Source organism: Emericellopsis cladophorae (assembly GCF_022114955.1).
Source record: "Emericellopsis cladophorae strain MUM 19.33 chromosome Unknown NODE_10_length_638493_cov_120_236322, whole genome shotgun sequence".
NCBI classification, from domain to species: Eukaryota; Fungi; Ascomycota; class Sordariomycetes; order Hypocreales; family Bionectriaceae; genus Emericellopsis; species Emericellopsis cladophorae.
The window spans coordinates 368,475-391,680 of record NW_026250935.1 but is presented as its reverse complement, the minus strand read 5'-3'; the positions used below and the strand labels follow the sequence as shown (position 1 = coordinate 391,680).

Below are 23,206 nucleotides of genomic sequence, written 5' to 3'. Positions count from 1 at the left end.
GAGTCGCACCAAACCTTGTGTCTCGACTGCTGTTCCACGCTGGGTTTACGTATAATGTTGACATAGTAGACTTTCTGATGCCTTGTACTTATCTCTATGGACCATTATGTCCAACAGCATGTCATCTTTGGTCGACATAGCGCAATGCTACTTTTTTTGTGCTCAGACGCCGCCAGAGCTTCCCACAGACTGACAGTCTTAGAGGCCCCTGGGTTGATGTCAAATAGACGCCGACACCAAGCTGCGATCATAGTGCCTTCTTATTGTTGGGTCTACCCAACTTGGCTCTCTGCGCCAGCATATGACCATAGAGGAAGTAGAAGGCTACCGGAAGTGTCAGTGTCGGGTTCTACATTGATTCTCGGTCGTTTTCTGCTTACCGGGGACGTATATCGCTAGTCCAAACCACAGAAGATACTGGTACAATTCATTCCGAGCTTTTGAAGGCGAGATGACCTGATAGACAAGGCGTGCTTCGGACAAGATACCGATAGGGTAGAGCACAATGAACAGATTGTACCGTAACCACAGAAGAAACGAGGGAACCCGCCCGGTGCCTGTCTGGAGAGCAAAGTAGAGGTATCGGACAGCGTCGGCGGCGTTCCAGGCCATCAGCATAAGGCTGTAGGCCGTCTCCCTGGCCGCGACATCTGGATAATTCCTGGTGATGGCCCAGATGATGGTGTTACGCCCTGCGACCTGCAAGGCTGTCGTGGCAGGCGCAGCGCGAACGAGGCCTGTAATGGCGTGAACGACTTCTATGGCGGTCAGGGTCTCAGTCCACCGCGCGATGAGATTGAGATCGGCCCAGACAGCTGCGTTGCCTTGGACTCTCCACAAGATTGACACGCGCACCAAGATCCAGATCCGTAGCAGAGCTGATGCGGTGTTGTAGAAGCAGAGGTATGCATTTGTCAGTCCATTGGGCTTGCTCGTCGGCTTGGATGATGCACTCGGACGAGATCGAGACATGGCTGGTGCTTATTGGAGTGGAGGAGAAGATTTCGGTTCACCAGGATGTGGTTGACAATTCAAGATCCAGTGACACCAGCAGCTGAGGAAGAGGCTCATTAGAGACGGAGAGAAAAGCCGTACGGGTTGTCATTTGAATCTGATTCTGGAGCTAAATTTCACAGCAATGCCGAGGCTTCATTCATGATTTCTGAAGGCCCAAGTTTCCTATCTAGGCCATTAGGCCGACGGGGCAAAATTGTGTTCTCGAGGCTTCACGATGCTCGACGCATACCCTGTACTACAGACCCCAAGTGAGTCGTGGAAAGTCTCATGATAGAACATCAAGGCGACGTGAGGACAACCTTGGTCACTGGGTCTTGGCTCGTCGCATGGCGCTTGTGACCAGCGCCACGTTGAATACTCCGAGCCCACGCGACTCCAGCTTTCTCCCACCTCTGACCTCTTTTCCTCACTCCTCACCCTGTGCTACGAAGTATCTACAACAAAGCATCATTGTCCCAATCACTGGGATGTCACACAAGGCCAGCGAATATCTTGCAATCAGGCACACTTATTTCATGGCATGAATTTCTGCCCGTGGATCCCTCTGATTCCCTAGAGGCTAGAGTTCACTGTCCCAGACTAGATGGCCTTGATGGGGCGGCCGGTGTCACGGTAGAGTACATGTAGTCCCGCCTCCTTGGGACCAGCGCAGCTTGCCATCAGGCACTACCTTTCCCAACAAGCTCACTGACCAGTCGGAGGATTAAGCCAGCGAAACTCAGTCATGTTTGATGAGACTGTCTATCGTTGACTTTTTCGCGCCATACGTTAACGAGCTGCAGTGGCTGTAGTAACGTCAACGCCAGCAAACATGGAGCAGAGATATATATCAGGCGTCGAAGCGCCCCTTTTGGCGCACAGGAGAGCACACCTGCTCGAGACAAAATTCAAGCAGCAGCGACCTTCTCGTCGTCATCGAATCTATTTCACCATGGCTGGTGCTACCATCTTTATCATCCTGGCAGTGTTCCTCCTGTACGGCCTGGCAATGCCACTGAGCTTTGTTTCACGCAACCATCATGGACTACGACTTCGGATCCTACACGACGGACTCGCCATGGGGCCCAGTGTGCCGTTTGATTTCCCAGACCCAACCTTGATCCGGCACGAAAACGGCACCTGGTTTGCCTTTGCCACCAACTCGGGCGGTCGAAACATTCAAGTGGCCAGATCACGCACCACCAATATCCTCGGAAGATGGGAGCGCTTGGGCATTGACGCAATGCCCGAAAACACGTGGACAACGGGTCGCAACACCTGGGCACCAGACGTCAAGCGCCTCTACGATGGCTCGTACATTATGTACTTTGCAGGCGAGATGCCCGACTCGCACCAGCACTGCGTCGGCGTGGCACGCTCAGACAAACTCGAGGGCCCTTATACAGCCGATCCGGAGCCGTGGGTATGCCCAAGGGAGGAAGGCGGCGCCATTGACGCCGCTGGCTTCCGTGATCCTACCACGGGCAGACAGTACGTCGTCTATAAGGTAGACGGTAACTCCAGGGGCGACTTCTCGCAATGCGGCACCGGCACCGGCGACCCGAATCTCAAGACGCCGCTCATGTTGCAAGAAGTCTCCCCCTCCGATGGATGCACCAAGATGGGCGCAGCGACCATTCTGCTGGATCGCATCCCGGACCTGGACGGCGCGCTCATCGAAGCGCCCGAGCTGACGATCCGTCCTGATGGAACGTACGTGCTCTTCTACAGCAGTCACTGCTTCACGGACCCCAAGTACGACATCAAGTACGCCTATAGTAGGAACGTGAAAGGACCGTACCGGCGTGCCAGCAAGTCACTGCTCCAGACGCCGCAGTTTGGGTTGAAAGGCCCAGGAGGCGCGTCGACCGGCGGCGAGGTGGATTGGGATTGGTTGGCTTTTCATGCGAATTGCAAGGACAATGGGCGCTGTATGTATATAACTGGGTATGGCCAGGAATAGCATTGAGATGTTGCAGCATTCGTTAGAACCTAGCAATTTCTATTCTAGTGCTGTTCTAACGCCGTCCACTTGGTGGTGGAGGGAACGATGTCTGAATGTTGGTCATCGATGTCGGTGAGCCATTGGTAGCCGGTGAGTTTTTTCTCCTCCCCGCGTCTCTTACTATTCTTCCCGACTCTGGCTGTTCCCACACGGTCTGGCTCTGCTGCGGTGACAAGCTGTTTTGCTCCGCGAACGATGCGTGACGTGGGCTAGGAGACCCCTGGTAGGGAGACCGCTCGGTCGTGGTGATGGCCAACCCAGGGGTCCCCGACAGGCCATACTCCGCAGGTACGTATGGCCTGTAGCTGGAGCTCAACAACGGCGCATTGGACCGGATCGAGGTGGTGGATGTTGGTGTCGTGTACTCGCCAAGCCTTGGAGATGCTGCTGCCTTGGCTGGCATGGGGGGCGTGGTTGTGACGATACTCGTCAACCTCTTCTCTGGCGGATTGGATCCCAAGGCGGCTGACGGACAAACGAACGGTTTCTCTCCCACGCCAGGCGGAAATTCTGCCGTCAAGGGCGTGACATGTGTCTGGCATCTGAATTCCAACGGTGAAGCACGCCGGATCCTCTTCATGTTGCGGCGTCTTCGGATTTGCATGTATACACATCCTGCTATGAGGAGTATGAGAATGACGCCACCAATGGCGATGCCTGCAATAGCTGGTGGTGAGAGTACAGGGCCAGTCGACGTGTCGGCAGATGACGTTGTTGATGGGTCTGTGATGAGGACGGTATTCGTTGTGAAGATGGTCTCGTTGAGTCCGACAATTGTCCCTGATAGAGGCTTCTGCTCGCATCCGGCTTGAATGGCTGTTAGGACTAATACACATGCGTTAATAAATTTCTTTGGGCGATAGGCACGAATAGCCATACAATTTGCCATATAGGGGTTAAATGAATGGACGCAGGTGACACAGTCATCCATGTAGCTCGACAGAACAACACTGTTGCTGGCATCGCAGTAGTCGTACGCTTCAGAGTATGCTGGCTCGAGAAGACCGTCGCTCAGTGTCTTGTCGAGAGCACCACATGATTCCTTGGTGGCGCAAGGACCAGCCTCAATGTCTGTAGCGTTGAAGTCACCAAGGACACAGTAGTTGACAGCGAATCTCAGATTGTCTGAGCAAGATTAGCTCATGCTCCCGAAGACGATTGTCACACTTACAGAAGAACCATTGCTGGTCGCTCTCATGGCCGTGCTCAAACCCGCTGTCCTGCAGACAGTTCAAGCATCTCTGGAACTTTTGGCCTTTTGCTTCCGATATAAAGTCTTTTACGTTGCATACGATATCCTCCGGTGTCGTGTTGGAAGACTCGGGGTCCGAGTCATCAAGATCTGGATCGTCAAGGCAGACGGATGAGCAAGGGGATCCTGGTGTGACCTGTAAGGCGGCCGTGATGTGGATCACGGTCAACAGTACGGCCAAGGCATTAATGATCGCCATAACGTTTCGAATTAATATGTAGTAAATGAAAGAATGTCACAAGACCAGCTTGTGTTGGAATTAAAAGCGTAGGAGTGTAAGGGGTCAGAGTCGTAGCGACGGAACAGGCAGTCAATGCCCAAGGTAGAGAAGCAAAGACGAAGAGAATGAATTAGAAGAGCGATTCAAACAACTTCCTTCCATACCACCAGCGCGCAACAGACGGTTTACATATTCCCATCACATCGCGAACCCCACGATGTGGATGATGGCGATGCGCGCGGAGGCACGTCCAAACGCCCTAGTCTAACCCAGAAAGTCTTCATCACATCGTTGACCGCAACATGAACCATCACGAGGGCTGCTCTTGAGCGGTTGTAAAGAACATTGTTTGGCCAACTGTCGTGTGTCCCGGCCAATGAGAGTTGCGAGGCGCGCTGTCGGGCAGATGGGCGCTTAAAAACATGTTGGAGCTGGGCGCACATTGGGCGAGCGCTTAGGAGCTGAATGTCGACCAGGAACAGCAGGCCTGGTTCAAATCTAAGAGGAGCAATTCTATTACCGAGTACCTGCTGTGGCTGCGGTTGACTGGTCATCGCCGAGGTACCGACTAGCAAAATTGTTCGAAGATGGGGGCCACTCTGGCGGCTCCTTCACGCCAGTTCGCGGATGCAGCGTCGAACGACGACACTAACGAGATGTGATGAGCCTAATGGTTTGCTGACAGAACTGCCGGCGCGTTCACCATGTCCGTGGCATGGGAGGAAGTTGCCGACATGCATGTCTAGCTCTGAGGATTGTGATGACAGCGTCAACTGATAGAGACTTCCGGCGCGGGATGCCGTGATACCATGAAATTCATTTTTCTCTTCGATTCGTCACGAAGCCTAATCCTCATCCGAATCCTGCGCCTTCTTCTTCCCCTTCTTCGACTTCGCGCCGCCCTTGTAGTGCTTCTTCCCCGACACAACCTGCACATCCTTGGGGTCTATCCCATTCTCCAGCGCGACGAGCGTCCGCGCTTTGCGTCCTGATATCGGCTTCTCGCGCCCTTGCTCCGTGTACTTGTGGTTGAACGGCATGGTCATCTTGCCCCCTGAGCTTGATGCGCCAAAGAAGCCCTTGTCGAGCTGCTTGGACTTGGGACCGGCTGGGAGGGCCACAAACTCCGAGATCATGGACTCGGTGTCCGCGCCACCGTCCTTGGCCTCGTTCAGTGACATGTCATCTGTGGCGGAGACCAGAGCCGCCCGTCGCTTCTCGGGAAGGTGGAGTTCGTCGTACAACTCGCGGTTGAACCACTTGGCATCCTCGATACCAGGCGGTGGTTCAACGTACAGCAGCTTGCCATTCACATAGTCTTTTAGAACATAGCGTGCGGCGCGAGACTCGTCAGGCTGTCCGAGACCTTGCGTTTGATAGCCACGTGCTGAGGCATAGGCACGCAGCAACTCGCTGGCAGTGGGCGTACCGCTACCGCCCTCCTCAAGGGCGCGTGTCTTGATGCGGATACCGTACACAGCCTCCAAGAAGCTCTTGGGAATACGCTGGGTGACCAAACCGCAAGGCCCGGCGAACTCTCGCATCTGATCGATGGGCAAAATGCCGTTGCAGACCAGGTCGGCCTTGGTCGTGGCAAAGTTGGGAAAGACAAGACCAGGGCAATCGCACAGGATGACGCGCTCGCTGAGGTGGATGGTCTGAAAGTGCTTCGTCTTACCGGGTGTGGCAGAGACGGACACCTTCTTGGCGCCGATGAGGGCGTTGATGGTGGATGATTTACCCACGTTGGGATACCCGATGAGACCGACTTGAAGTTTGTGGTCGCCCTCTGGACAAAAGTCAGACAAACCTGTCATGTAGGGAAAAGGGATAGACTGACCGGTATTAGTAGGCGAGTGGCGCAGGAAGATGCCCTCCAACTCTTCAATGGTGAGGATCTTTATATCCTCCTCGTCGAGGGGCACCGCTGGTACGATGCCGTCGTCATTGTCATCCCCAAGACTCACGCCCTCGGACACAGCTTGCTGCGCTGGCCGCTTGGAGGACGACGCCTCTGGCTCATCGTCGCTGTCGCCCTCCTCGTTCGCCTCGGTCGCTAGACGAGCGGAGAAGAATTTGAAGGCAATCTTTGCCTCCTTCAAGTGAGAAGCCCAAGCCTTGCGTTGCTTTTGGGTCAACATGTCGGCCTTGTTGATAAGGAGCAAGTTCTCCTTCTTCGGGTCGACGTCCTTGACGTAGTTCTCCAAGTCTGCAGAGCGAAACAGGAGGGGGTTCCTGGCGTCGACGATCTGCACCACCAGGTCGGAGCGCTCGATGACTCGCCATAGCTGTCTCCAGACCTCAATGTTCCTTTCGAACGGCGTCATCAACAGATCGTTGTTCTCCTGCAACTCTGCAAGCCCCCGCCTCCAGCTCAAGAAGCTGTCTCTTTCTTTGCGATCCAACTGCTCTGGTGTGGTGTTGGAATCCCATTTCGGCCTCCTTGGTACCGTCAGTCTGGCCTTGTGTTGCTTGTGCTTTCCCAGAACGACCCTTTCCTCATGGGCCGACAACAAGTACGGGTTCTTCTGGTCGGTGTGGATGATCTTGACATTGTCCATCTTCTCTGCTGTGAAGTCGGTACCAGCCAACTCCGCCGTGGCGAGGAACTCGTCCAGAGCGCCTTGCTCGGTGACTGAGCGCATCTTGACCCACGAAGCATCTTCTTTCTCATTGATCAGGTACTCCTCGCCCGTCTGGTGGTTTGTACGGGTGACTGCCGATGCCTTCTTGCGATCGCCGCCTTTGCCCTTGCCAAAGCGATCATTCATCAGGGAGTTTCCCAACCCCACCTTGTTCTTTGACTTTGCCAGAACCATGGTGGCGATATAGTCTGTTCAGTTGTATAGAATGAAGTATAGAGGAGCCGGATAGTTCAGGCTCGTTGCTCAGATGTCTGAGATGGAGATGAGAAGATGGGAAAGGTGTGAGCTCGCGATGGGTGACTCGACTTGGGCCTTGGCTGAATAATGGGCGTGATGGAGGGGCAAATCTCATCTTGAGTATTCATACTGTGTGCAGCGCAGTAACGCAGGCTCCGTGCACAGTGTCGCGATAGACGATAACGGTGTAGACCCTTGGGGAATTTTTCTGCCCCGCCAACTTTTTCTCTCTGTGCCTTGGGCCTTGATGTCACATTCGCCCAACCGCCCCAGCCCTGTCTTGAAGTTCCAAAGATCCTCGATTTCTTTGACACTTCACATCCAAAGTTCAAGCTAGCCAAGATGGCTAAAGGCAAGTGGATGTACGTACGAGTACTTCGGACTTGGTAGAATATTCTGGATTGACTCCCTTCTAGCGACAAGCGCACGGCGCAACACTTCACTCTCGTCCATCGACCACAAAATGACCCTCTCATCCACGACGATGAGGCTCCCTCCATGGTGCTGAACCCGACGCAGAAGCAACCTGGATCATCGAAGAAAGGAAAACAGCTCGATGACCTCGCCTCTGAGTTTGGTTCCGAGGCTGCGGACATTCGCGCCAATGAGGGCGAGGCGGCGAACTATGGCATCTACTACGACGACACTGAGTACGACTACATGCAGCACATGCGCGACCTCAACGCTGGCTCAGGAGGCGACGTAGTGTTTGTCGAAGCCAAGTCCACCGGCAACCTGAACAAGGGCAAGCAAAAGCAGTCACTTGCCGATGCGCTCAAAGACATGGACCTTGAAGGGGGCTCGCAAGTCGACGTGGACGAGGAAATGCTACCATCCAAGAACTTGACGAGGTTGACATATGAAGCACAACAGGACGTCCCGGACTCAATAAAGGGCTTCCAACCCGACATGGACCCCAGGTTACGAGAGGCGCTTGAGGCACTGGAGGACGAGGCCTATGTTGATGAGGACGACGACGATATCTTCAAGAAGTTGACAAAGGATGGCGAGGAGCTCGAGGACTACGAATTCGACGAATACGAAGACGATGGCTACGAGTCTGACGATACTGCCAAACCCAATAAGGAGTACAACGACGACGCGCCAGACCTAGTGCAGACCCGAGGCGAGCAGCCTGAGGAGGGACCCTCGCAGGACTGGCTGGAGGACTTCAAGCAATTCAAAAAGGAGCAGAAGACTGGGCGCGCGCTTCCACCAGGTGCGCCCTCAGAGATGCAGACGGCCTGGACCACGACTACCAACGGAGGCAAACGCAAGAAGCGGAAGGGCGCACTGACCGACGCGTCAAGCTACTCCATGACATCGTCCTCCATGGTGCGAACGGACCAGATGACGCTGCTGGATGCGCGGTTTGACAAGATCGACGAAGCGTACAATGAGGACATGGACGACATGGCGTCCGTGTCGCAGGCTTCGGGCATGTCGACGGTAGACGGGCCGACGAGAGGCGATTTCGACAACATCTTGGATGATTTCCTCGGCAACTACACAAAGCCGGGTAAGAGGACGAACAAGAAGACAAAGGCGCAGACAGGATTGGAGCAGTTGGAGGAGATCAGGCAAGGCCTCGGACCAGCGCGCTTTCGCAGTCTGGGGAAACCGATCACAGGGTCCAAGTCGAAACCTAATAAGCCTTTTGGTTAGGTAGACTGGACAAAATTTAATGAATCAACGATGACTGCGAAATTGGATGGCTGAAAGTGGAAGTCCAATAGAGCCTCCATCGGCCTAAATCACCAGCGATATGGAAGGATAGTGATTGGTGACACCTGAAAAGATTCAAAGCAAAACGGTAGTAATTAGATGCTGTCCGTACTAACACCATGGTTGAATTCTCAGTCGAAGTCTCGGTGCATTGACTGCAGAACTGAGACAAAGCGGAACGTCACGTGACCTGTGACGACAATCCAGTTGCTTCCGCAGATCAACAGCCTGACCAAGCTTCATTTCGCGTGAGCACACCGACCACCTTCACCCTTCGACACGTTCACACTTTTGCACCGGCTTTGCTCTCTTTGTCTACAAGCGCTTTCAATCCCAAAATCTCTTCCAATGCGCTGACATATAACCGGATGCATGTAACGACTGTTGCATGGCGAACATCCACCTCTAGTCGATTCTGCACGACGCGAACATGGCGACGTTTAACCCGTTCGCAGCAAATACCACGACTACACCCAGCACAACCAATAATCCCTTTGCTCCCGCGACGACTCCGAATCCTTTCGCGCCGGCTATTACCAATCATGTACCGAACGGGCCTTTCTCGCGAGGCGCGACGCCCAATGGTGATGTGAGCGAAGCCGGCCTTGCCAACGGCCAAGGCAAGGACAAGCCAAATGGGATAGAAAGCACCCAGAAGAATGGTACCAGCAGAACGGGTTCTGCCACGCCACAAGTCGCGCGCCCATTCGCAGCTGGGAAAGCCCTTGGTACGCAGAAGCAGCCCAAGCCTTCGGCACCGGAGGCCGACTCGAGTAGCGAAGACACCGACGGCCAGCCATTCCAAGCCCAAGAGATCCCAAGCACAACCGATCCGTATGCGCGGCGCGTGTACGAGCAACTGCGCAAAGACAACATTCGACCTCCGAAATGGCCCTCGAAACAATACCATACGCTGTACGACAAAAAGATGGAACACTTCCGAAATCAGTACGAAGCGTACCGCCAAAAAGTGCGCGAATCACTCATCAAAGCCGGTCTTCTCGATGATCCAAACAAACGAAGAGCGCTCAAGGACGCGATCGATTTTAGGGGCATTGCGGAAGACATGTGCCCAGAATGGGAGAAAATCACCCGTATATTTGAAGGCGATGTCGTCAAGTCGGAGAAGAATGAGGTCTCAGACATACCCGAGACTTCGAAGATGGTGAAAAAGATTGCGCGCTCGGCTGCCGGGCAAGATGCGCCGCTTCCAATGGATGTGCGCTCGATCCCAGCACTCCAGAGGACACTCGACTATCTGGTGGGCGACTTGCTTGACGACGAGGAAAATCTTGCCAATGTGCATGGCTTTTTATGGGACAGGACGAGAGCGATTCGACGAGACTACACCTTCTTCTCGCGACTGGAACCGGAAGAGATCAAATCGCAAGTCGCAGTATTTGAGAATATTGCGCGGTTCCACGTCACTTCTCTGCATCTTCTTTCCCGGAAAGACGTGGATGCGGAAGGTTTCGTGGAGCACCAGGAGACGGAGCAGCTCGCGCGGACCTTGCTTAGCCTGAGAGATCTGTACGACGACTGTAACCAACAAGGCATCGAATGCCCCAACGAGGCCGAATTCCGGGCGTACTACCTGCTCTTCCACGGACGGGACCCCGACGTCATTGAGACCCTGCAAAGATCATGGCGACCAGAGCTGTGGAAGAAATCAGAGGAGATACAGATTGCAGTCTCGCTCATCGAGGCGCTACAAAACACGCAAGACTTCCAGGGGCCTATCGTCAAGACGATACCAAACTCAACTGATCCAGCTTTGGCGCCGGCCCCGGCAGCGTCCGCCTCGTACCTGACTTACTTCCGGATACTAGAGGACCCATCTGTCTCGTTCACCATGGCTTGTTTTGCCGAGTGCCACTTCCCGGTACTGCGCCGTTCAATCGTCAATTCGCTGGTGAGAGCCCTTGCTCGACCCAAGGTAACCAGCAAAGATCTTACGGCGGCTGGACTCAACAAGTTCCTTCGGTTCGACACTGCAGCAGAAGCCGTGGACTTTGTGGACCTCGCGGGCTTGCAGGTCGAGGTGGACGACAGCATCATTGACGACGTCAGCGACGGCAGCAACCAGCGGTTGCTGCTAGAACATCGCCAGGAACTCGATTGGCCGTCCAAGCTACCCCATCAATCTTCCGAGAAGCTCGTCGGCAGGAAGCGAGGCTCAAAAACCCTCGTCGAAGTCATCCGGGAAACTGTCTACGAGAATGGACAGTCGACGAAGATAGCCACGCCATCACCAGCACCGACACAAATGGCACGCCCGGCTGTGACGAAAACACTGTCTCCCCCCAGCCAGCAGGCACCACCACCCATGCCAAATGCGCTGTCCAGCAACAGTGTCTCAGGTAAGAAAACACGGAGCAGGGCCTATAGGTTCCCATTTGGTTACAGATGCGATGGGCTTCTTGGCTCTTTCCGCACACTCGCGCCGTGACACCATCAGAAGACCGAACCAAATCATTTACACTAATCGTCACTCGTATAGACAATGCCAGCCCGGGGCTCAAGACTAGCCCATTTGGACTTCCCTCGACGCAAGCACCACAGACGGCACACAACCCTTTCGCAGCAGCAGCAAGCAGCAGCAAGGACGTACCGAAGTTTCCCTTTGGGTCAGCGGCACAATCCACTTCGGTATCGGCCCCTCAGCTCGCAGGTGCTTCATCACCAGCGTCAGTATTGAGTCAGCCAGTAGCCGCAACGAGTACACTTGGCGGAGTGTTCAGTGCCGGCAAGGCAACGGACCAAAAGGCTCCCACACCAGGCCTCTTTTCGGAACCCACAGACAAATCAGCCGAAGCTCCTACGCAGAACACGGACTCCCCCAAGCCGAGCCCTTTCAGCATGAGTAAGCCGCAACAACCGGATGCCACTCAGAAGAGCGCTGCTCTCAAACCAGCTCCTGCATTCAGCTTCTCTCAACCACCAAATCCAACAGGCACTCCAGCGACAACAGCCTCTACAACACCACCAGGCAGTCCGAAACGGGACTCCACTAAAGGGCAGGCCGCCGCCAAACAGACTACTTCTGCAACTCAAGCTGGTCAAAATGCATCTGCAGCGGCCGCCGTCCCTAGTCAATCAAACCCTTTCAAGCAGCCGGCCACCAGTACAGCAACGCAAATAGGGACGCTAGCTCCCCCCTCCGAGCAGGCACCGCAGACTCTGACCGCCCCAAAGGACATTATGGGTGCTTTCTCTAGGTGGTTCGTCCTTGGCGATACCGGTATCATGGACCAATTCACGGAGTATATCATCAGCGAGATCGCCGGGGAAGCTTACAATCAGTGGATAACAGAAGAGACAGAGAGGATCCGGAAAGAGGAGGAAGATGCGATCAACGCGGAAGTGGAGGCGTTTAAGATCAGGAATCTGCGGATCAAGTTCTTTTATAGATGGAAGAAGAATGCGCGGGCGAAGCGAATGGCAACATTACGTCGGCAACAACGGGAAGAGCTTCGAAGATACAAGGAGCAGCAAGCGGAGGAGCGAAGGGAGACGGAGCGACAGCAGCGAAGAGAAGAAAGGAAAGCGAAACTGGCCAAGGCGGATCGTGCGTCCGAGATGGCGGAGATTGCGCTGAGGGGGAGGATGAAGAGGAAGAACGACGCTGAGCAAGCCTTACTCGACACTGGCGTTCTCTCTGGCGTGACAGACGAGCGCCGATCCGTCAAGAGGATTGCACGAGGGGACCATATGGTGGAGGAAGGCAGCCGGCCCGCCAGTAGGGCCTCCTCGATGGCCTCGTCTACAGCGTCGACATCGTCCAGGTACAAGGGCAAAGCTAGGCTACTCTATGATAAGTTTGCCGGGAAAGCCAAGGAGGGCTTCTACAGTTCTATGCCTTCATTCCGAAGCACAGTCAGCCCCAAGCCGAACAAGAGCATTAGCAATGCTTCCGAACGCTGGAAACTCAAGGCCATGGGCATCGTGCAGATGCCCGACGGAACCGCACTCCCGGAGAGGATGGCCGACGCCGTTCTCAGTGGACAAACGCCATACCCGACGGCACGGCAACGGGCATCGTCCTACAGCACCCTGGACCGCCGCTCTCTTCATGGTGCGATGAGCCCGCCCCCTCGCCCCCATGTAAATACATCCCTGTCTCGGTCTACTGGCGCCGGCAGCCCTCCTACAACTAACAAACGCAAGAGGAACGGCGAAGACGACGAGGTTGAGATTATGGACAACGGTGACACTGCGGTCGGCGAGAATCCAAACAAACGCATGCTGAGCGAAAGCGAACAAGTGATCAACGACCTCCGTGCTATGCGCAAGGAGCTCGACGAAGACACGGCCTGGCTCCGCACGGAAAGAATACGATGGGAGAGCGAGTCAAGAAGTAGAGCGAGTACGCCTTGGGGTGGGGCGTAGGAGGACGAGAGGAATCTGGCATAGAACTGGGCGTTTAGGGGTATCTGTTGACACATACATATTCAAGGCTTGCCCCGTTGATACCCTCTTGCACATTGGGGGCTGTACTACAAGACATCAATCCAGGTTGAAATGTAAGAGCGCAAAATGCTCATTGTACATATACATGACTATATTTTTCAAGGACACAGTATGATGCAGTCTTCTGGTGTGATTGCTATCGACAGTAATTATGTATATATGTTTGTCCACATGTCTAGGTGGACGTATGCCCATTGCTACATCCAATACGAAATTAAGTATCCAATACTCGAACCCCGAACCAAGGAGAAAGCCATTCTATATCCCAAATAGAAAAGAAGAAAAGGAAAAGATCATAAAGATTCGTCAAAAGAAGACTGAGAGACAAGGAGGTGTAGAACGGTGGCTCTTCTAGTAGTTGTACACCATCAAGCTGGGGTTCAACACGAGCGGCACCAGAGCGTGGAAGCTCACGTTCATGGCGAGGGGCACAATGGCGGTGAAGTCGGTAATGGCCCAGTCCGGGGGGGCAAAGTTGCCGAGGTAGACCATACCGCCGACGATGAGGAGGAGGACGAGGTACATCCACTTGAAGGTGTTGAAGATGCGGGGCATCTCCTGGAAGAAGTTGGACTCCTCCTTCTCCTTGGAGGTGGCGCCCCACTGCATGTCGATGTGGAAGAGGTGGCAGAGCAGGGCGGTGGTGACGTGGTAGGCGATGCCGCCGAAGAAGCAGGTCAGCATGGGCGTCCACTTGAAATTCTCCAGGAGGGAGCCGAGGAGGGACTTTTCGCCGATACGGTAGCGGAGGAAGGCGAGGGCGATGTGGCCGAGGAGGTTGAAGACGACGACGAGCGAGAGGAAGACGTTCCACGAGGTCATGTAGCAGGAGCTCAGGTCGTCGCGGAACCAGCCGACGAGGAAGTAGTTGAGGCTGGAGAGCAGGAGCGAGGAACCGAGGGCAAAGTAGGAGCACATGTAGGCCAGGATGGAGAACTTGGAGGACCAGATGATGTTGGAGCGGAGGAAGGTGTAGAAGAGGGGCGTAAAAGGGCCCTTGAAGATCCAGCGGTGGAAGGGGTGGAAGATCATCTCGCTGACGCCGTAGGCGTACTTTTGCCAGCGGGCGATCTCGTCGTAGATGGTCAGCGAGACGCCCTCCTTGAACTCCTGGCCGTGGTAGGTGGCGATGCGGACGACGGAGCCCTTGATCTGCAGACGGAGGGCCATGTCGAAATCCTCGGAAACGTGGCTCTCGGACCAGTAAGAAATATAGCCGTCGTCTCTGGGGACACCGACGTCCTGGACAGCCTGCCACCTCATGAAGGCGTTGTGGCCGACGAACGGGGCGACCTCGCCAGAGCCAATAGAGAAGCGAATAGAGGTGTAGACCAGGTTGGTGAAGAAGGTGATGCCGTTCTCAAAGTAGTCGTACGCGACCTGCATGACGCCAGTGTTGTGCTGGACAATGGCAACCTCGGGGGACAGGAACATCTCGGCCGCGCCGTAGAGCAGGCAGTCCACGGGGACACGGGTGTCCGAGTCAATAATAAGGATGAGCTCGCCGACGCGAATGTTGCCCTCGGCCCACGCAAGTGGGTTCTCCTCGAGGACGCGGGCCAGCGCGAGCTGGTACATGTCCGCCTCCTCGGTCTCGAAAATCATGTCGTCCTCGCCGTTGGCGATGCGGGTGTCGATCATGTCCTGGAGGTGGGCCTCGACCTTTTGCGAGATGTTGAGGGCAAAGTTCATGTTGGATGCCTTCTTGAACTTGCCGGCACGCTCGAAGCCTTCTTCGCCGTTGTGCTTTGGGCGCGCGACCCAGCCAATGTTGTTATCGTGGTAAAAGTCGCGGCGCTGCTGGCACTCCTCCTCGGTCAGGCCGGCACGGAGGCCGTCGTCGTTGACGAAAATGTTGGCGGATCCGCCATGCGACTCGTAGTAGGAGATGGCTGCCTGGAGGGACTTGACAGTGGGCATGATGACGGACTCCATGCCCTCCTTGTAGACGGGGAGCTGGATGGAGATCTTGGGCGGAACGAACCCGTCGGCGAAAGCGCGGCGCAGACATGGCTTGTAGCAGGAGTAGTGGCGCGAGTTGGTGGTCGTGCCGCCAATGGGACCGATAATCTGGAAAATGTTGCTGAAGATGACCTGGAAGAAGAAGAGACTGATGCACATGAGGATGGGAACAGGCGCCAGCAGTGCCAGGCGCGTGTAGTCGCCGTCCAGGAGAGTCTCGCTGACGAGCTTGCCTGGGTACACACCCATGAGCAAACACATGCCGAGACAGAGCGAGAGTCCGACGAAGAAGGCCGATGTGCGGATCACGGGTCGGGCGAGCGACTCAGGGCGGTCATATGCAGGGTCCTTGTCCAGGAAATCTTCCTTGTCCTCCATGATGCTCATCGCCGGGCCCTTCTCCAGACCAGGGGTCGCAGCACCAAAGTTTGTGCTGGACATGGCGGACGACATGATCGAGGGGGTGCGCGTGGCGGGCAGCGTGGGCGTCTGAAGAATGTTAAACGGCAGTCTTGCCTCTCCCCAGACCTATTGTTGGTTGTGTGTTAGTCGCCTTATTGTCTTATTGCGAGACTTTCCACATTCGGAAAATTGGGTCGTGATCGACATACCAGAGACAATAGCCGCTCCTCCACCCGGGTCGCCTGGGGAATGATGTTCTGTAGATCATCCTGCCACACCAAGATCAAGCGCTCTTGGCGGCAGATACAAGCGTACTGGAACTTCTTGACGGTAGAAGGCTGCGCCGACGTCAGGGATTCAATAATCTGGAGTTGAGAACCGTCCTTGAAGCGGAGCTCGGTCTGGCCCGGTGTAAGCGAGTTGAGGATGCCTTCTAGCATGGAGGGCCTCATTGTGAGCGCCACCACCAGGTTGAGGCGGATGACGGCGCCTTGAAGAACATGGTGAACCTCGGCAGGGGCTGTGACATAGCTTCCTCGCGTCCTTCGAAGCAAGACGCCCACGCAGTCTTCTATGGTGCGCTCGCCACCCACGACCCAACCACTCGCTTGCATGCGCTTGTAGAGGTAGCCGATCATCTACCCGCCTCGAGTCAGCACAGGTACAAAAGGGAGGGCCAATTGGGCCCTGTGCGCATCACTCACGGTCTGGAAGCGAAAGTCATCATCGTATGTGATGCTCAAAGGTGTCAATCCACCTGTCCTTGGCTCGTGAGAGACATCTGAGGCAACTGAGATGGCTGCTGACGACAAAGCGCGAGGTGGCCGCGTGGGCGGAGCCTGAAGCGAAGGTGAGGGCGAGTGGTCGAACATGGTTTGTTGTGTGAGCGAGTGTCGTGGTAGGCGAAGGGTCGATTTGGGGAGAGGTGCTCTCAAAAGAGCAAACGTTGGCTCGAGGCCCAGAACGAAGTTAGGAAACGATGGACGAGTTGACTGAAACACCAAGAGCCAAGATTAATAATAATAATAAAAAGGATCTTGCGCAGTGATGGCCCGGCAAAGGGACGAGGCAAGGAAGAGGATATGCCTGTGAGAAGGTGATCTAAAGGGAAGAAACAGGATGTGCCGTGGGAGTGGGAGATCCTCAAGAAGCTGCAGGTCCTATAGTCTAGAATGCTGGACAATGACCAGGGCCTCAAGGCTGAGGCGCCGAGACCGATACGAAGGCGTCAGGTAACAGGCTGCGAGCGTATTTTGCAACGGTAGGGCCCATCACTTGGAACTAGACCGTGAGGTGGCAGGTGGATATGACCAAGCTGAAAAGGCCCCAGCGGCGTCTCGTTGTCTTTTGGCGTGTCATGGGTGATGAGCCGGCAGCAGAGGCCGAGCTATGCATAGGCGGCCGATAGGGCAAAATTTCGAGCATGGGAAAGTGACCAGGGATCATGATGTGCACCCAGGGGTACGACGGAGCTGAGGGTGGCATCCTGCATGCTGGTCTGTTCACGCAACGCGAGGGAAGACTCGACAGGGATGAGGCAGCAGTACGTAGTATACTGCGCACGAGAGCCAAGAAGCGAGGCATCTAGCCAGCGCTTGGTCTAGAGTATTCACACTAGGTCGGCTTGGCTACCTCGCCAGAGATGCGAATGTCCGAAGGATGTCCTCCACATATCGCACAAAGGGACCGATCGTTTGGTCGTCAACGTCGGATACGGGGTCTGCGAAGTAAGTGGTTAGCCAGCATGGGGAGCAGAGATCATAACACACAGCCAGGGACTGGCACGTCCTGAGAGACGAAAACAAAAGGAAAAAAGCATGCGCCAAGCTCATGACAAGCCAGGGACAGAACGACATGCAGCAACGGTGAGTTCAGGCTCAGGTCAGGGGAGGGGGTGGGGGTGTCCGGGGCCAATCTCTGAGGATATGTACAGACCCTCACTGAGCGTCTGGTAGCCCATCCTGTGTACGTATGGCGTATGTATTGGCGTCCGATGCGCGCGGATAGGAGATCTGGTCTGTCCTAGGGTGTGCCAGCCTATCGCAATCCTCGGGACAAGGCCCCAGTCGGGACGCACGCTGCATCTATGAGGTCTTGGGTGCTCGTGAAAGAGAATTCCTGCGCGACGAGATCTGAAAGACAACGAGGCTGACGGACCTGCCGTGAGTTCGCGCTTGGCCCACGTAGACTAGTCTACGGATAGTGTCTATGCTAGAATTTCCCACAGACACAGAGCACTTCGAAACGTCCGGGCAGGGACCGGCGTCTTTGTTGCTGTGGATTGCCCGTTGTGAAGGTTAGCGCTGCACCACGATTAGGTACGAAATAAAGAACAAGTGCTTTTCAATGGTTCAAGCCGCGTTGTGTGCGGGTACGGTCTCCACGATGATCCGAGCATGGATAAGACGCGCCCTGACTTTGTACAGTTGTAAGTTGTAGCTTGTCGAAGAATTGTCCGGCAGGGTGGGTGGAATGAGGGGTGTGGGCGGGCCAAGCCACAGTCAGAAAACGTATTAATTACAGCCCGCAGGGTGCTTGTCGACTGGATACGACGTTTGGTTCCGTGGTCAACATGCGCGTATATGGTTCGGGAGATAGATAACGCGGTCTGCAGTCTGCAGTCTGCACCAAGCCATATCTAGGCAGCACATCAGCTCTTGGCAGACCCTGTCCAGCTGAGAACCTTCTTTTGGTTGAGGAGCCGGTGAAGCGAGAGGGTTGAATCGACAAAGTGATAGACATGGACCCCTCCAAGGCTCCAAGAATCTGGGTCATGGCCCATGGGTGTGATGGGGTCCGAGTCGGGCGCGATAGCAAATTCGCGGTAGCTTCAGGCTTGGCCGGACAAGCGCGTCTCAGGAAGAGAGGCAGTGGTCGGATCTTGTGAGGAATGCTGGACGTGATTAGTTCGTGGTCTAACTACAGCTACAGCGTCGTAGGCTAGCTCCTTCAGTTTTAGTCAGGTACCAGTGATTAGCCACTGGATGCTTGCTGGCCGAAGCAAGAGCTGCTAAAGAGGCAAGTGCAGCCAGAGTCCAAGTCTGCAGGGACTCGGTCCGGCTGAAACTCCGGTCCACGCTCCACCACCGTCAGCACAGTTGAGGCTTGCCGACCATGACGCATCGGGTCTAGCGTCAGAGGCGGCGCTTCTTCGCCTATTGTGCTTGTGGTCAACAACCATCAGCTTCATTCCAGTCCTCGATTCAAGAAGCACTCAGGGCCTCCGCAAAGGCTACACAGCGGCTCTCCTGAGCCTCTTCATCTCCATCGCGCGCCGCCCTACGTATCAGCAAGCTCCAATAGATCCACGACTGGACCTCGCTGCCACGTTGTGATCGGCCGCCTGGCGAGGGACTGACTAACTATACGCTCCAAATTCCAGTACAATCCAGCTACCTGGCTCGGTTATTGATTCCGATTCATTTATTCATCCATTTATCCATTGATATTGATCCATCTAGACGTCTGGGGCCGCCGGTATTGTTCCAGGATTCCTCCCAGATCTACGTACATTTTGTCACTCACAATGACGCTGTTCGCGATCATGTCCGCTTAGGGGTCCAGTCTCCAGTCCTCCCACCCGGGCATGGCAGCAAAGTGTCGCGCTTCTCGCTTCGTATTACAGATCTGCATGCCGCATGCGCATATGCAGCAGTCACCGCCTGCCGCCCGTATCTTGATAACCATTTTTCATCCTGCTTCTCCCTGCATAGTTTTCGTTTCTAGCCTGCCTCTCCTCCTCCTCTGTCTGCGTCTACGTCTCTTTCGGACCTCATATCGCTGCCAGCTGGTGCGGCTGGAGTCTGGACGGACCCATTTGATAGTGATGCCTGCAATCACCTCTCACCAGGGTGGATATCCCAGCTGGCGGCGTGAACTTCACAGGGCACACATTCACAATGCCCAGAGATGCCAAGGTACCGTTCGTATCCGTCTGCCGTGCCGTTCGTGGCCTGTCACTGTTGATTTTCGCGCAGACGGCTGGGGCTCAGCCACGACTATGAACGGGAACATGATGGACGCAGCAGGCCGAGCACTTTCGAATTGTCCATGACAGTCATCGCCACGAATTCGTCACCGAATTGTACACCAGAGGCATACTATTTTCCCACTCCGTATGTACTATGTAGTAGGCACATTCAAATGGTCTCACAAAGAAACCCTCTCAAAGTCAAAGCTCGCCAAGTGTGGTACGTACTGTTGTACGTACAAATTTCCCGTAGTGTCCCCGCTCGTCCAGGCTGAAAAGGGTCAAGGCTGGCCTGGCCGCCCCTGCGCGACTCGCGCATAGTTCGGTCAGTCAATAGCTCAGCTTGCCAAATTGTCTGTCTTGCACTACGCCTAGGTACATACGTAGTTGGGGGTGACCCCCGCCCTTGCACAAGCCATAGATTATAGTGGCCAACAAGCTGCTCTTTGTTCCTGGCGCTTGTCTGTGGGCGGGGCAGCCACTCGAGTTGAGGCGTTCCTCTTAGCCTTTCTTGGCCCTTGTTGTAAGCCAGGATAGCCTGACCCGCCATTGACGCCTGCGGAAAGAAATTTTAACTTCGGTAATCGAATTCTTAACCTCATCCTGGCCCTTGCAAGCTGTAGCCCTCTCTGGACTAGTGTGACTGCACCAGCGCCAAGGTCAAGTCGACATGGAGCCAAAGGACGCCATGTCACCTCGTACGTACTACGTATCACTCACTCTGTTCTGCACACACGCGCCGCTTGCGCGTGTACGGATGCAGAAACTTGCGGTGACGAGCGGTAGCATTTTGCTGGTCATGACACGACGTGGACGTGCATGTGTGCTCGCAGGTTGCTATTTCGGTCCTCTTCAGCCACCTGCATGGGATGGGCACGGATCATCTCGCAGGCACAATTGCCAATGTCCCCATGCACCAGATCCCATCTGCATGTACAGAACAATTTATTGCTGCTTCTCTTGCAGGCAAGCTGAAATCAAAGTGTTTGACGCCGTTTGTGCAATTTTTCGTGGTTTCAATGTCTGATTAGCTGTTGTTGTTGTTGTAGTATCTATGCTGTCCGCAGGGCCCAGGGCCCAATGTGTGATATCCCCCAACTGTAATTACCGTACCCCCGAACGCCAAACCATTGATTAAAAAAAATTAAAAAAATTGGGAAAAGAGAGTAATGGAGAACGAGCGCAAAGACGCCTGCATCAAAGTTCCTGCGCGCCACACGCACCCTCCTGCCACATCTTCACCTTGCGGACCGTCATGCCGCGCTTGTCGCCCTCGCCCCAGGTCGGCAGCCAGTCGTCCGCCGCGTTCCAGAACGACCACTGCGCATTGGTCGCGTCGTCGATCCATGGCTTCCCACCTACATTGTCACTGTGTTTTTTGCACCGTCAGTAGCCGTCACCCTACTCGGAGGATATGTACACGGAGGGTGGGGAGGGCAAACTTACAGGAACCAGCCGTTGCGCGAGCCGACGGCCACGTTCAGGATCAGGTAGAAGTTCTGGTCAAACGGCGCATTCCCAGACGTGCTCTCGCTCTGCGCCCACGGATTGGCGAGCAGCGTCTGGTTCTCGGCCATCTTGCTGAACTCGCCCAGGTCGTAGAGCGGCTTGCTCTCCTTGAAGCCGATGAAGAGGATCTGGTGCACGCGCGAGTCAATGTAAAAGTAGATGTAGTTTTCGGTCCACTGCATGCCAAACGTGTGGAAGCCGTCCGAGTAGTCGCCGCGGCGAACCTTCTTGGCGTTGGTCGTGCGCCAGTAGGCGTCTGTGGCGCTGGTGGGACCTACATATCGCAGGCTGATCAGCACGAGCTTCGAACACTTAACTATGATCATGGACACATACCCCAGTGCAGCGTGCCGTAGTAGTGGTTGCGGCCGCCCTCGTCGTAGCCACGGCTGTTGCCGCGCGACTCCATAATGTCAATCTCACCACTCCGAGGCCACTGCCCGTAGACGCTGTCCTCGGGCATCATCCAGATGGCGGGCCAGATCCAGTCGCCCTTGGGCAGCTTGGCCTCGACCTCGACGCGCCCGTAGCGGATACTCTTCTTGCCCTTGGTGGACAGGCGCGCGGAGCGGACCGGGGGGATCATGTCGCCCTCCTCCGGGTCGGAGCGGATGCGGCACGAGCTGTTGCGCTGCGACGTGCACGACCCGTCCTTGAACAGGTCGAGCGTGTAGTTGGCGTACATCTGGTCCGTCGTGATCTTGGTCGTCTCGTTGGTCAGGGTCGGCACAATGTGAAGACCCTGCTCGTCGACGTACGTGTTCTCCGGCTCCACGGTCGTCCAGTCAAAGGACCCCGTGCCGAAGCCGTCGAGCTGCACCTCGTGTGACCAGATGTCGAGGTCCAGCTTTTGAAAGTCATCTTCATAGATGAGGCAGTACTGTGTGTGTGTGTGTCAGCTGAGTCCATGTGAAGCACCAGAGCAGAGATGCAGAACGGGAGTGAAACATTCGCTCCACATACCTCGCCCTGCCGGAAAGGCCACACGGTCCAAAAGGCAATGGCACCCGCGCCACACAGTCCCAGCAACATGAAGACACCGACGATCCAATTGTTCCATCGCGTCTTCTTCAGCGCCGGGTCGCCGAGCCATGGCTTCTCGTACTCGCCACGCAGCCGGTAGCTCTTGAACTTGTGCTTGGCATCTGGGAAATACTCATCCGCCGCCGTCGTCCTGCCCACGCCGCCGCCGCCTGATCCGCCCGACGAGCGCTGCGACTTGCGCGTGGGACGCTGGATGGGCGTGGCTACGTCGCCAGCCTCAGACATTGTGCGCTGCTGCTGTTCTGCGTCTGTCTAGTCTGTGTGACGGCGCAATGTGGACCGAGGGCAAAGAGGTCTTGTGTGGAGGAGAGGATGAAGATGGACTTTGGCCTGAGAGTAAACGGTGATGGAGGAAAAAGAGGTTCAGTTGCCAAGCATGAAAATCAAAGTCGAGGGCTGAAGCTCATCTAGGTCAGTACGTATCTGATAGGCAAGGTAGCGTTCAGGGTCCAGTCCTCTTGCATTCCAGCAGATCTCAGCTTTGTCGGCACCCGGCGAGCCCGACCATCCGCTGCAGGCGGAATCACTGCTCGCACCCGACAATAATTACAAGGGCGCACACGTCAACCAGCACGACGTGAGGGTCGAGCCCGTGTCCTGCAGGCCAAGCATCGTGGCTGCTGATGCTGCCCATATGTCGGCCGGGCCAGGCAGGCTGCAATCTGCGTCTCGCCCGCCAGCGACCAGCTAATTAGCCAGCCAGAAAGAAAAAGGCTCGCCCAGTGAATTATCGGTGGTGAGACTGAAGCTCAATCACGCCGGTGCGTTT

At 55.3% G+C, this 23,206-nt stretch overlaps 7 protein-coding genes across 7 annotated transcripts; 2 read left to right on the top strand and 5 right to left on the bottom strand.

The window, feature by feature from the left end:
• Positions 1–247: 247 nt before the first annotated feature.
• Positions 248–972, bottom strand: J7T54_002137 (3-hydroxyacyl dehydratase; the record flags this gene model as incomplete). Its single annotated transcript, XM_051504745.1, has 2 exons — positions 248–324; positions 381–972. 2 exons carry the CDS (start codon positions 970–972, stop codon positions 248–250), a joined length of 669 nt encoding a protein of 222 aa, XP_051363833.1.
• Positions 973–1,828: 856 nt separating this feature from the next.
• J7T54_002136 (Extracellular endo-alpha-like protein) lies at positions 1,829–2,959 on the top strand (the record flags this gene model as incomplete). The annotated part of the gene is made up of 1 exon (XM_051504744.1): positions 1,829–2,959. The coding sequence occupies one exon, from the start codon at positions 1,829–1,831 to the stop codon at positions 2,957–2,959; it is 1,131 nt and encodes a 376-aa protein (XP_051363832.1).
• A 618-nt stretch (positions 2,960–3,577) lies between these two features.
• On the bottom strand, positions 3,578–4,784 carry J7T54_002135 (uncharacterized protein; the record flags this gene model as incomplete). The annotated part of the gene is made up of 6 exons (XM_051504743.1): positions 3,578–3,619; positions 3,684–3,808; positions 3,881–4,126; positions 4,173–4,221; positions 4,294–4,389; positions 4,743–4,784. 6 exons carry the CDS (start codon positions 4,782–4,784, stop codon positions 3,578–3,580), a joined length of 600 nt encoding a protein of 199 aa, XP_051363831.1.
• A 534-nt stretch (positions 4,785–5,318) lies between these two features.
• J7T54_002134 (Large subunit GTPase-like protein) lies at positions 5,319–7,292 on the bottom strand (the record flags this gene model as incomplete). The annotated part of the gene is made up of 2 exons (XM_051504742.1): positions 5,319–6,262; positions 6,314–7,292. 2 exons carry the CDS (start codon positions 7,290–7,292, stop codon positions 5,319–5,321), a joined length of 1,923 nt encoding a protein of 640 aa, XP_051363830.1.
• Positions 7,293–7,697: 405 nt separating this feature from the next.
• On the top strand, positions 7,698–13,469 carry J7T54_002133 (uncharacterized protein; the record flags this gene model as incomplete). The annotated part of the gene is made up of 4 exons (XM_051504740.1): positions 7,698–7,717; positions 7,772–8,964; positions 9,536–11,440; positions 11,581–13,469. The coding sequence occupies 4 exons, from the start codon at positions 7,698–7,700 to the stop codon at positions 13,467–13,469; spliced, it is 5,007 nt and encodes a 1,668-aa protein (XP_051363829.1).
• A 432-nt stretch (positions 13,470–13,901) lies between these two features.
• J7T54_002132 (uncharacterized protein) lies at positions 13,902–16,786 on the bottom strand (the record flags this gene model as incomplete). The annotated part of the gene is made up of 3 exons (XM_051504739.1): positions 13,902–16,040; positions 16,124–16,552; positions 16,619–16,786. 3 exons carry the CDS (start codon positions 16,784–16,786, stop codon positions 13,902–13,904), a joined length of 2,736 nt encoding a protein of 911 aa, XP_051363828.1.
• Positions 16,787–21,081: 4,295 nt separating this feature from the next.
• J7T54_002131 (uncharacterized protein) lies at positions 21,082–22,662 on the bottom strand (the record flags this gene model as incomplete). The annotated part of the gene is made up of 4 exons (XM_051504738.1): positions 21,082–21,253; positions 21,331–21,667; positions 21,730–22,273; positions 22,357–22,662. 4 exons carry the CDS (start codon positions 22,660–22,662, stop codon positions 21,082–21,084), a joined length of 1,359 nt encoding a protein of 452 aa, XP_051363827.1.
• Positions 22,663–23,206: the final 544 nt, after the last annotated feature.